Below are 12,520 nucleotides of genomic sequence, written 5' to 3'. Positions count from 1 at the left end.
ATACACGCTTAAAAAGCATTCTGCTTCTTCCTCTCCTCGTACACCTTCAAGCACTCCTCCGCAGCCTTGACACCACTCAACGCCATAGCGCCAAACGTCGGGCCCATACGGTTCGCGCCATCGACCTCGCTCAACTCCATGCCGCCAATGATGAGACCCGGAGCGACCTCACGGGTGTTCTTGACAATGGCGTCTTCGGCGGTGTTCATGTCCAAGCCGCGCATGCCGCCGAGTTGGGACAGCATGCCGGTGGCGACGAGGCGTTTGGCGCAGAAGGCGCCGAAAGGACCGTCGTGGCCCGTGGTGGAGATGATGATGGGGGCGTTGATGGTGTTGGGGTCCATGCAGGATTGGTCGTCTTGAGGGGAGGTTAGTCTGGTGGTGGAGGATGAGAGTGGTGGATGGGTCTTACCGTGGTGCATGCTGACGAGAGTCCAGTTGGTGACCACGCCAGCGATGCGAAGCTTTCCCTGGTCATCGGCACGGGTGATGAGGTCCTCGACCGTGGTGGCGTTGAAGAGCTTGACGTTGTCGAATTGCAGCACTTTGGATAGCACAGTGCTGGTGAACAGAGCAGCGTGCTTGACGACCACAAAGTTCGAGTCGGGACCTTCGTCCTCGTACGGTACACCGATCTCTCGCAAGAAAGCATCGGCAGGCTTCCTCATGACCATGGCGCTGAACAGCTGGCCTCCCAACCAGGCACCTCCGCCCGGAGCCACGCCGGCTTCGATGATGGCGATCTTGAGGTCTGGTCGGGCTTTGGCGAGACAGTAGGCGGCGGAGAGACCGCAGCTTCCAGCACCGACGATGACAATGTCGGACTCGGCGTAGGTGTCCAGGTCGCTGAAGTAGCGGCGAGTCATGGCCCGGGACACCTGAGACTCGCGGATGGGAGCGAACTTGAACGAGGACCAGTTGTTGGCCATCTGTTCGATGGTGGCTGTCGGCTTGGTGCCTTTGGTGGGCATCACTGGGATGGAGGCGGGCTCCTGGAACATGGCAGCTGGTGGAGACATGGTTGCTTATGGTTGTTGTCGTTGGTGAACTAAGGTTGATCAGTATTTGCCTCGTGAGAGATTGGGGATGTTGAGCATGATTCTTTCGCTGGTATTAACCAAGATCAAGTTCTGCCGTATAATCTCAGAACGACTCGTGGTGGTGCTGCGACTTCTCCAGGACGGTGATGTGGAGAGAGGTATCTCATCGGGAAGGATGGACCGCAACATTCATCATCGTCCAGGGTGGAAGTCACAGTCACACATCACGAGTCGAACACCGGCTCATTGCTTCCAATGTGTGTATCGAAATACCTTGACCACTGGACAATTCCAGTTCAATGGATCGTGAGCTCAGCATCGTGGCGAGATGGAGATACCTTTCGGTATGTTGTCCTGTGCATTTGGTCAGCTTGTGCGTTCATCGATATATATATGGATCATTGAGGTACTTGTGGATTTGAATGAGTCTTTCGATCTTTGGTAGGTGAGAGGAAGAGAAAGAAGAAGAGAGAAGAGAAACATGAAAGAGATGGGTGGCATATCAAGCAGAGAAGGGTCCAAGAGCTATCCCCGCCGGAGGACGTGGTACGCCGCACGCGCAATGGATAGCTTCTGTCGTGGGGCGAGCTATCGATGCATTGTGTTTTCCATTGGACGAGCAGATCCCACATGTCAACAATCCATGCCATGTTCCGACCCAGATCCCGGGATTTCCCTCCAATGCCACGCTGGCCAACGAGGGAGGTCTACGCAGAATCGCCGATAAGCGCATCTCTCGCAGGCATGGCCCATGAAGAAATGTCAATCGCTGGCAAAAGACACATCCGCGAGGCTGTCCGGGCATTGAAGACGATGCAAGCCTGTCATTGCAAGACTCTTCCAGGTCCAGCAGTCGAGGCCATATCGTCGCGTGTCGGTAGTTCATGCCACATCGCGTGTCGAGGCTTGATGGCGGCATGTGAGGTGTGAGGTTGGAAAAGCTTGTTCAACCGCCAGCGAAGGCCCGCACAGAACTACGGAGGTTCAAATGGCCCACCCGCCAAATTCCTGGATTTTTGGAAACGGCAGCGAGACCGACGTCTATAACACGTAGAATAGAGCCTCGTATGTTTCTTCTGCCTATAATATATAACACAAAGCTATTTACATATATCGTATCTTTAAAAACTAAGATAAAAGTTACTTCTTTATAGTACTATCCTCGTTGTTGCGATCCTTACAACCTCGTTTAGAATTTAAAGTTCGAAGTTTAAGTTTCTAACTTTTACGATAGAGGAACGCAAGCTACAACAACTTTACGAGGTAATTAATGTATTTCTATTATAATTACAACTAAGTTTAGAAGGTAGGCTAAACTGTATAAAAGCTCGCGGCGACCTAGGGAGCCTACGACCGGCAGTCGGGCGCCGCGCTATACGAAAAGGCGATAGTCTACAGAGTGTTTAATTCTGCGAATTCGCAAAACTAGGAATTTGGCGGGGTAGGCCATTTGAAGCTCCGTCAGAACAAGCGTACACCGAGAAATGCCGGCGCTACGAGGTTCGAAGCGAAGCATAATGGAAGCATCCCGATAATAAGAGGTTTCGATATGATGTATCTGCGTCGAGAGTGAAAGATGTTGGAAGTTGTCGACTAACGCATCGCGGGCGTTCTTCGGTTCGGCACACTGATCGCGACTTCCAAGAGATCTACCTCCTAATCTGGCAGCTCTGAAAATCTCCGGCGACTCGAACATCTCGACGTCCACACTCAATCAAGCTCTCGCGATGCCATCATGAAAGAGGACCCATCCATCGAAACTTCCGCCGAGCGCATCGCCGTCGAGCGAGGCACGGACAAGAGCCCACTTTCGGAGATCTCAACAGTCACCCACGATGGCGAAAAAGACACTTCCGCCGAGAAGGAGGGAGGCCTCGCTGCTATACTCACAGTCATCGGCTCAGGACTGGTCTACTTCGCGTCCTTTGGCTTTATGAATAGCTATGGGTACTTTCAAGACTACTATCAGACCGACTATCTGGCCAACTACTCGTCTTCGACCATTGCTTTCATCGGGACGCTGCAGATCTCGCTGATGTACTTCGTGGGACCGGTCGTCGGTGCGGCGTTTGATCGATGGGGATTGAAGGTACGTCCGATATGCTGATTCCATGACCGATGGCTGCTGATTCTAGGACAGTGGCTGTATCCGATCGGACTTGTAGGCTGTTGTGGTTCCATGCTCGGACTTTCATTCTCGCAGCGCGGCCAGATCTACCAGCAGTTCCTCTCGCAGGTGAATATGCACTTCCTCTGAAAGTTCTGTCGAACTACTCTCTGACACTCTCCAGGGCATCCTCTTCGGTTTGTCCGTATCGTTCGGTGTGCAGCCAGCATTGGCCGTAATAGGCCAGCACTTCAAGAAACACCGTGCAATGGCAATGGGCCTCGCGGCAGGCGGCTCGAGCATCGGTGGCGTCTGTCTGCCCATCATGTTCGCTCGCATGGTCCCCAGAATCGGTTTCGCCTGGACAATCAGACTCGCAACGCTAATTTTCTTCTGCTGTTTTATGGGCGCTATGCTGTTGTCTCGGACCAAGGTACCTCCTTCCGGAAGTGCTGATGTTGTTCGAAAGCCTCTACGCTTGGGAACGCTCTTCGACTTCGCAGGGTACAAAGATCCTAGGTACCTTGTTTTGGCCATTGGTTGCTTCACTGCGAGCTTGGGACTGTATGTTCCATACTACTACGTTGGTAAGTGGGGAATTGGAGACTTTCCACACCGCAATATCGCTGACAGCGACGTGTGCAGAAAGCTACACCCTACTTCAATATCCCGATTCATCCATCCACAGCTACCTTCTACCTCTGATCAACGGCCTCAGCTTTTTCGGCCGCATCATGGGCGGCTTCGTTGCGGACAGAATCGGCAGACTAAACCTTCTCTATCCGATGGCCTTCGTCTCAGGAGTATTCAGCTTGGCCATGTGGTTGCCAGCTAATAATGTCGCGACGATCATTGCTTTCGTCTGCCTCTATGGCTTTTCGTCCGGCATCTTCATCAGCGTCATGCCGGCGGTCGTCGCTCAGATCTCGCCAGACGACAAAATCGGCGCAAGGATTGGTGCGTTGTTCACGCTTGCGGGTGTGGCTACTTTGATTGGCACTCCGATTGCTGGCAGTCTCGTGGATAGAGACGCGGTAGATGGATACAGGAGCTTGATTCTCTTTGGTGTAAGTGAGCGTCAACTGCAAATACGAAGGACATCCTGCTCACTCGCAATCAATCTCTCAGGGCCTCACAAACGCTGCGGGCGGTGCTTTGTTTCTCCTTGCGAGATTCCTATGCGACAGAGATTTACGGACAAAATGGTAGCAGTACTACAGCATCAGGACACGTTACAGTCAAGAATCAACTTTTCAGCGATCACGATCAATCAAGCTAACGATTTCAGATGTGAACCTATCTCCTCTCACTTTGCTGATCACCATCCGAACGTTCTCACCACAAGAAGCTCCAGAGTTGTGTCAGCGCCGCTGAAGGACCGCCTTGAATGCAGGGCCAGATCCTCAGAAGCAGTTCGGACTTTCCCCATCTTTCCCCGAGCCGATGAGACAGCGTCAAATGAGCGAATCATGGAGGTGCACGTACCTCGCTCCATTCTCGTTGGAGACGTTCTCTTCTCCGGTGATGACGAGATCGGTCGGCCCTCACATCAAGTTGAAATGGGGGCCTACTCTTATTCATCGACTGGGCGAGTTATCAAGGAGCATTCAGCTGAGTAGCATGGTCAGCCTGTGCATCCGGGCTGTTGGACATCCTCGGAAGAAGCCAGATTTGCTGAAAGGTCAAGCGATATTCGACAGCAAACTCTTTTCCGCTGATATCTTTGCTACTACTCAGCATACCCTTCTCCGACAAGTTGAAAATTCTGCAATCCCATAGGTCTCTGGCTCAACCACCACGACGAACAAAGGCAGTCGAGGAGAATGATCGTCGGCTGTATCTGCAGGAAATCAATACGCATCGGACTCCGAACCTTGGCGAGATCTATTTATTCACTCCCACCCCTGCACATATCGGCTAGAGAACTCAATCCATCGCTAGCGTGATCGGGTAACTCACGACAGCCAACCTCACGACATCGACTTTTCGATGATCTCACATCTACACACCGGAAGTCGAAACGACGTTCGGGAACTCACGAGGCTGAGATAGGTCATTCCATGCAAGGGAGTCACGATGATGACGATGACGAGAAGAACGGAGATACGCGACCTTTGGCTCACAATGCTTCCTCGTCCTTCATTTTGTCCTGATCTCCCGGTCATACATCACGACTGCGGCTTCTCATATGCTGCAATCCACTTTCATACCTTGAAGCCTTATCCACTTTCTATCCTCCACTTCCCTTTGAAAGAGCCTGCTCGCGGCACTTCCAGTCCGCAGGCGCCTAATCTTGACCCACGATCCAGCTCCGAGTCATGAATACATCCTCCGCCTTTAAGCATCGATAGCATACCTCCAAGCAACAACCATACCTCCGCAATCCAACGCCATCCCTCCACCACAATGCCGACCGCCACCATGACGACCCGCCAGAGCGACCAATACCTCCAAGTCCCGAAACGCCTCCACAACCGCAAAGCCCGCTCCAAGTCTCGAGAACGAGCCTCAGAAATCATGACCGGCCACGTCGACATCCCCTCCGACTCGCAAGTCATCGTCTCCCCGCAGAAATTGAGCTTCCGATCACGATCCCCTCCCCTTCCAATCCGACCAGAACCATTCCGAAGAGCAGCGAGCTACAACAATCTCGGAACCCCAGCACACAACAACGGAGTGGAAAGTCCACTCGCCGTCCAGTCCATCTACACCCCACCTACCCCCCTCCGCGTCACAACCCTCACACCTCCACCCTCCAAATCCCCCTACCAACCCTTCTCCCCACCCCCCCTCTCCCCACCTCTAACCCCCCCTCCAACCTCCTCCCAACGCCAGTCACCTTCCGCCCCAACCCTCCGCTCCCTCCTCATCGGAACCTGGACCCTAGAATCCTACATCGCCTACCCCACCCCTTCTTCCCCTCTCCAACGCCCCACTTTCCCCATGACCCGCTCCGTCACGGGTTTCATCCTCTACACCCCCGACGGCTACATGTCCGCGACGATGCTCATCCCGGGACAAAAACCCTTCCAACGCGGTAGCGGAGGAAATGATGAGGCGCAGTGGGCGGAAGCGGGGAAGCGGTGTTTTGGGTATTGTGGACCGTACTACATCTCCCTTTCTCCCGCAGAGGGGGATGTCGATGAAGATGGGAAGCAGAGGGAGGTGTTGAGGCATACATTCCAGTGTTGTAGTTTGCCCGGGTGGGTGGGCGATGTACAGGTCCGGACGCATCGGTTCGAGGAGGAAGGGGAGGTGTTGGTTTTGGGGAGTGAGGGGCCGACGGAGATTAAGGTTCGTGTATTCCTCTTCCTCCCGTCTGGAACCGGAGAAGAGGCATGGCGGAGAGGGAGTATGAAAAGCTGACTGAGATTCCTCGATGCAGGGCGACAAACGCATTCCTGTCCTCAAATGGCGGAGGGCGAGAGATAACTCCACCGCCAGTCCTCCCGCGCCGACGCCTCAAATCAAGATCAGTGGGCCGGGTGAGCCGTGATGTTTGTTGCCTTGGGGAGGACCGAGACATGAGCGATTTCTGAGAACTTTTGAGCGATATACCTGATGAAATGAAGTTGATGTGTCAGAGCAGGACTGGCGGAACCCATCATTCCATTATCCTGTTGACTCCGATGCACATGTGCGATCCCTTCTTTTCATGCTCGTATCTCATACTCGTGTCTCATATCCATGCCTTGCAAATAAAGGGTATGCTCTTCGCTAAAATCAGAAAGACAATATCGTCGACAGGAAGCCCATCCTTTCCGCTCCATCGTGGACCGCTTCCCCGTCCGTCTGTGCCCATCATGCACTGCAAAATCGGACGTCAACCAGGCGCCTAGCGCTGAACTCCACCCAAAACTCCGAAAACACAAGCACTTTTTTCACTCCGCCCTTCCATCACCTGCTCCTCTGCCTCTTCAATCCCGCCTCGCAGCTGGTATCGTTCCATGCCATCTGCACATCATCCATGAACCACATCCTCGGCTTTCCAGCACTCACAGCCTGAATCTCCAATCCGCTCAGTCCCATTCCCGTCTCATTCAGCACAACCTGATTGAGCTTGCAATCTTTGAAGCCAGGACAAGCCGGGATCGTGAAGTTCTGCGCGAATTTGGTCGTCTCATTGGCAGCCTTGGCATCCCACTGAAGACCGGTGACTTCAAAAATGCAAGGATCCGGGCCAGGAGAGTCGCAGCCGAGGTACATGCTGTAGAGATTGAACCAGAAGGCGGAATCGCTGTCTGGAGCGGGTCCATCGCCAATCTCACCAGTGTCCGGCTGTTGGGAGGGACTACCGGTGCGAACGCCTGAGAGAAAACAGGCGACGTTGGGTGAGGAGACCGGGCTGAAGGGTTCAACGGTGTCCGGCGCGTAGACGAATCCGTTGGAAAAGGCCAGGTGGTGGTAAGGGCGGAGGTTGAGGGGAGGTTGTTGAGTGATGTCGTTGCCGCCCGAACTGCCATTGGTAGAGTTCATTTGACGGGCGATGAGAGCCATGGCACGCTTGATACGGCTCGGACGGAATGTCGGCAGGTCGTCAAAGTTGAGAGTGAAGTTGCCTTGCTCGCCACATCCAGCAGAGGGGATAGCGGTGGCGGATGTCGGTGGGAACGGATTGCTGAAGGAAGATGTGGAGGTGCTGAAGTTGCCAGCGGCGTTCGAGATCGAGTTTGAAGCCGGCGGAGAAGCCAGTGCAGATGGTGTCTGCCCCAAGGGCGAAGTCGATGTAGTCAGAGTTGCAGTCGAAGTCGTTTGTTTTGACAAGGATGAGTTCGAAACGTTGGCAGGCCCAGCCGATGCGGAAAGTGCTGAGCTCGATGGCGCTCCTGTGACGGAAACAGACATTGAAGGACCGCCGATCGGCGGAAAAGAAATGCTCGATGCTGCAGTAGCATTGACGCCCGCGATACTTGAAGCTGGCGGGACAGAAGACGGCGAGTAGGCAAATGATGTGCCGGCGCCGGCAGCTGAGATCGCGGTACTGCCATTCATGGACATTGTGGCAACACCGGCAGTAATGCTAGCACCTGGCTGGTTTGCAGTCGGCGTCGAAGAGTTGGCGAACGTGAGAGTCGATGGCGTAGTGACCAGAGATGCCATCGATGGTGGCATGAAAGTCGCAGAGACAGTCATCGATGTCGTAGATGAGGGCCCAGGCGAAGCGAGCATAGAGGAATTACCTGCCGACATTGTAGCGTTGGCGTAGCTTGGAGGTGCCGCCGCCGCAGCTGAAATTGCAGTCTGATACTGCGAGAAGCTCACGCTCGTGCTGAGTACTGGTGTATCGCCTTGCACGGTGTATGTGACAGTGACCGGCGCTGCCAAGAAAGTCGTCGAAGAGTTGACTCCACCGCTACCGGGAAGAGTCACAACCGTAGCAGGAGGAGTCAAGGTCGTCGTAAGCGTCGCTCCAATGGTTGTCGTGATCAGATTCATGCTTGTGGAGGTCGTCGCATCGTCCGCGCCGTAGTAGTGAGTCTCTGTGATGGTCGTGGCAACTGGAGGTTGTACTTCGGAGGATTCTGCAGACATTGCTTGTGCAGAAGATGCATTCCAGCCGCCACTACCCACGCCACCAAAGGACGACGGCTTGGGAGTGACCGCCGACATTGTGTACGTGACGTAGCGGGTGCTCGTGGAGGTCGTTGTCAAAGCGGTGCTGTACACGCTGAACTGCGTGACCGTGGTGGTCGGCAGAGTGATGGTGGTGTATGCGCTGATCGTAGACGTTCTGGTGGTCGTGATGTAGGTGTGGGTGGTAAGATCTGTCGCCAAGGAGTTGGTCGGCATGATAGTAACAGTTGAGGTGGCGATGGTCAGTTGAGCTCCAGAGGTGGGGGAGATGCCGTCCTTCCACATCGTGCTCGACCCGATGACAGAGAACACGTAGGTGCCACTGAAAGGTGAAGCCGGAGTTGCAAACTGGAACGGAGACGTGGTCGAGGCCACGGCAGGCGGAGCTGAAGACTGAGTGTTGACTCCCGCCGGCGAGACATCATTGGAGCTGTATGGGACGAGCTCGGTTGTGGTGACTGTCATCGTAGTGGGCAGGTAGACGGTAGTAGGAGTGCATTGTGCAGATACCCTGGTTTGGAGAAGTAAGTAATCGCACAGTGAATAAAGCGAGCCGAAGATGAGTAGAAAAGCGATGGCAGCCATGGAGAAGTTGTTCCAGTTCCATTTGTGAGCTCGCTCAGTATGCAGAGGGATCTGCTCCAAGGGCAAGACCGGATCCGCGACTATGGTCCTCCACGATGGTATTCCATGATATGCCGATATGGTGGAAGGGCCGACCGCATATTTGAAAGATTCGGACAGGATTTCTTTCCACTCCTCCCAGGAAATTCTTTCGATCTCGGGCGGTGCTTGAGGTCTTGTTTGACCATCGTGAAGTTGCAAGGCCGAGTCGATCCGTTCGTGTTGTTGGCCAGTGCGATGTCCCGTGTTGGTGCCGATCTTGGATTGTTGACGTTCGACTCGCTGCCTCAGCTCGGACGCGGTAATGGTGTTTGTAGATGTGCTCCCGCTCTTCTTGGGTTTGGCCATTTCAGGGCGGATGTCGGAAAGTAGATGCGATTTAAATGCTTGTCTGAGCTGCCAGAGTTGCGCGCGTGTATGCTGTGGAGGATGCTGGTGTGTGGATGCTCGTATAGTGGACGATGAAGGATCAGGATCCAAGGTGATGAGACTGCGTCGTGGCATCTTGCCGTCTGTTTTGCGTTGTCGGGCCATTGACGGAGGTGAAGGTCCAGATGCAGGAAGGCGACAGGCGGGTGAGGAGATACATGAAGGTGCAGGTGCAGGCGGAGGTGCTGGAAGATGGTGAAGTACTTACCCGGTCGTCGTGGTGGCGTTTGCTGTCGCGTTCCAGTTGGATGCAGAAACGTAGGTGAGCGCGGTGGCGGTGACGGCGACCAGGTTGAGCTTCATCGTGGCGAAGCGTAGCTTTCTTGCGTAGGGTAAAGGAGTGAGAGACTGAGGTGGGCGAAGTGTTGAACGAGTGTCGGTGGTGAAGTAACGAGTGTGGTGGGTTGGAGGTGGCAGAAGGGGAAGAAGGAACGGAAATTGATAAATCTTCAAGTCGCGACTTCGAGCGGCGTTGCTTCCAAACAGTGCAAGAAGCAGGGATGCGATGCGGCTAAGCGCTAGGTCCATTCTCTTTTGCCGTATCAGGCAGGAACAGAAACACGATATGAGCTCGACGGACGAGGAATGAACAAGACCTTGACTTACCAAGTACTCACCCACACCTCATCTCCCTCCGACAAGACCTACAGCTTACTGGTTCGTTCATCGTCGGGGTCGCTCCTGTGCGGCGTAGAAAGACATTCAAGGTCACACAAACGGAGGCACAGCACGAGAAGGTTGGCGGCATGAGGGTGGCCTGCGAGATCAGCGCGCACAAGCACAATCTTACAGTATTCATTGCGCGTACTTACGGATGTATGTTCTGCCAAAGTTGACGATTTGACGGTATTGGACGTACTGGAGGGCAAACACTCGAGAATGTCATTTTGTCTTGCGTAGCTCTCGCCTCGTCCCTTCATCTCCCCACAGAGACGATGCTGATGGTGGAGACGTACGAGCCATGGTCAGCAATCTGATTCAAATCGAAGAATTGTCACGCCTGAGATCATGACCAAGATTGACCATCTGCAGTGAAACGAAAGGTCAAGGGGTTCGTGCGAACACTGTAATGGCCCAGAAATTTGCATGGGTATGATGTGTGACCAACATGTTCATTCGTGGCATACCCTCCCTCCCGTCCCGAGTCGACGTCCAAGTGCCATCATTCCCGAGATGGCAGTGTTTGCCATGAGTGTCCCTCGAACGCGGGAAGCCATCTGCTTGTGCCACCTGAGCAATCCGTCTCTTGCATTGAACTTCATTCATCCAACCTGCTATCGCCCATCACATGCACCTCATAGCTCTTGCTCAATGCTCTGCAGTTCCCTTCGTCGGGAGCGATCGGCCTTGATGACCTGCACGAGGTGCCTGAGACACACTTTCAGATGATGTCGAAAGCTCATCACGAGACGGACAAGGTGAGCTGAATAGCACGGTCAGAGGTTGCCCTCGCCAGGTATCGTCCGTTGCATCCAGGCCCATCTACTTTCCATCTTCAGCCCTCTCACTCTTCCAGCTCTTTCACATCACTGGCAACATCGTCGCTTGTCACGAGGATCAAGGAGGTACATCGTCCGCGCGCATACAGCGGCTCAACTCATCTGCAGTCCCCACGTCCCGGAGTTCTGCCGTTCTTCCGACCAACACCTTTCACCTCTGGCGACATTCACTCGACACTTGACGTCCTTGTCACCTCCAAGTTGGCACGTGTGCGCTCATATCCTCCTTTCCTCCGTCTCCAGGCTCGAGCACTTCGAGCGACGTCGAAAACACCATCAAAAGCGCTGCGACCGCCAAATCAGCACTAGAACTATCGCATACTGGACCCCGCCACCCCACATGCTTTCATGTGATACCGCCTATACCACACTTCCTCCTTCACCATGAGCCACTTCACGGAACAACCTCCACCCTCTCCTCACACCACCCACGGCAAAGGGCCTTCCTCTCACCACCGCCCTCAGCCACGAAACCGCTACTCCATCGACTCGATCGCCAGTCCTCCGCCGAACTCCACCGCACGTGCCTCGAGAATGCAGGCGGATCGCAATGGCGCGATGCCAATGCCCGTGGGAAATGGACATGCGCAACAACGTCACTTTGGTGGGGGAAACGGAGGCATCATGGGTGGGAACATGCGAGGACCAGCCAGTCCGCCGAAGAACAAGAGTGAGCATGATCAGTGCAATGATGGACAAAATTGGAGACAAGACTCGAGAAGCTGACCCTTCTCAACAGATACCCAGCATGTTCCATGCAAGTTCTTCCTCCAAGGGCAGTGCCAGGCGGGCAGTATGTGTCCCTTCTCCCACGACGTCGAGTCCACCACCAGACCAACACCGTGCAAATACTTTGCCAAAGGAGGGTGCAAATTCGGCCGGAAATGCGCCTTGCTACACATCACACCGGAAGGACAGATTGTGAATCGGCCATATCCACAGCACCAACAACCTTACATGCCGCAAGCACAGACATCGTTCGCTCAGCCGCCACCTCCTGGTCTGCTCTCGATGCAAGCACAAGGCCTCGAACAGCGACCCAACGGCGAACAGTACGACAACTACGCCTACTCCTCCCGCCAGCAAGACGCCAATCCTCAAATCGATATGACCTACACCTCCGCCTCGCCCAAGTTCGGCTCCCCCAACCTCAACGATCACCGTCTAGCCGCCTCGCCTCCCTACAAAGGTCTCTCCGTTCTTGATGCGCCCCTACCCAACTCCTTCGACTCAAATGGCATCTCCTG

At 54.3% G+C, this 12,520-nt stretch overlaps 5 protein-coding genes across 5 annotated transcripts; 3 read left to right on the top strand and 2 right to left on the bottom strand.

Moving 5' to 3' along the window:
- Window positions 1–8: 8 nt before the first annotated feature.
- MYCGRDRAFT_44262 (uncharacterized protein) lies at window positions 9–1,019 on the bottom strand (the record flags this gene model as incomplete). Its single annotated transcript, XM_003851301.1, has 2 exons — window positions 9–358; window positions 413–1,019. 2 exons carry the CDS (start codon window positions 1,017–1,019, stop codon window positions 9–11), a joined length of 957 nt encoding a protein of 318 aa, XP_003851349.1.
- A 1,756-nt stretch (window positions 1,020–2,775) lies between these two features.
- MYCGRDRAFT_44453 (uncharacterized protein) lies at window positions 2,776–4,211 on the top strand (the record flags this gene model as incomplete). Its single annotated transcript, XM_003851926.1, has 4 exons — window positions 2,776–3,129; window positions 3,181–3,276; window positions 3,332–3,734; window positions 3,793–4,211. Coding segments are annotated over 4 exons (1,272 nt in total), but the record flags the coding sequence as incomplete, so codon positions are not given.
- A 1,342-nt stretch (window positions 4,212–5,553) lies between these two features.
- MYCGRDRAFT_93658 (uncharacterized protein) lies at window positions 5,554–6,643 on the top strand (the record flags this gene model as incomplete). Its single annotated transcript, XM_003851927.1, has 2 exons — window positions 5,554–6,441; window positions 6,533–6,643. The coding sequence occupies 2 exons, from the start codon at window positions 5,554–5,556 to the stop codon at window positions 6,641–6,643; spliced, it is 999 nt and encodes a 332-aa protein (XP_003851975.1).
- A 401-nt stretch (window positions 6,644–7,044) lies between these two features.
- MYCGRDRAFT_43578 (uncharacterized protein) lies at window positions 7,045–7,623 on the bottom strand (the record flags this gene model as incomplete). Its single annotated transcript, XM_003851300.1, has 1 exon — window positions 7,045–7,623. One exon carries the CDS (start codon window positions 7,621–7,623, stop codon window positions 7,045–7,047), a length of 579 nt encoding a protein of 192 aa, XP_003851348.1.
- Window positions 7,624–11,677: 4,054 nt separating this feature from the next.
- MYCGRDRAFT_72759 (uncharacterized protein) lies at window positions 11,678–12,389 on the top strand (the record flags this gene model as incomplete). The annotated part of the gene is made up of 2 exons (XM_003851928.1): window positions 11,678–11,943; window positions 12,013–12,389. Coding segments are annotated over 2 exons (513 nt in total), but the record flags the coding sequence as incomplete, so codon positions are not given.
- Between the last annotated feature and the right edge of the window lie 131 nt (window positions 12,390–12,520).

This window comes from Zymoseptoria tritici, chromosome 6, assembly GCF_000219625.1.
Source record: "Zymoseptoria tritici IPO323 chromosome 6, whole genome shotgun sequence".
Taxonomy (NCBI): domain Eukaryota; kingdom Fungi; phylum Ascomycota; class Dothideomycetes; order Mycosphaerellales; family Mycosphaerellaceae; genus Zymoseptoria; species Zymoseptoria tritici.
Note: the sequence above shows the minus strand (reverse complement) of the source record. Positions and strands in the feature narration are given on the sequence as shown.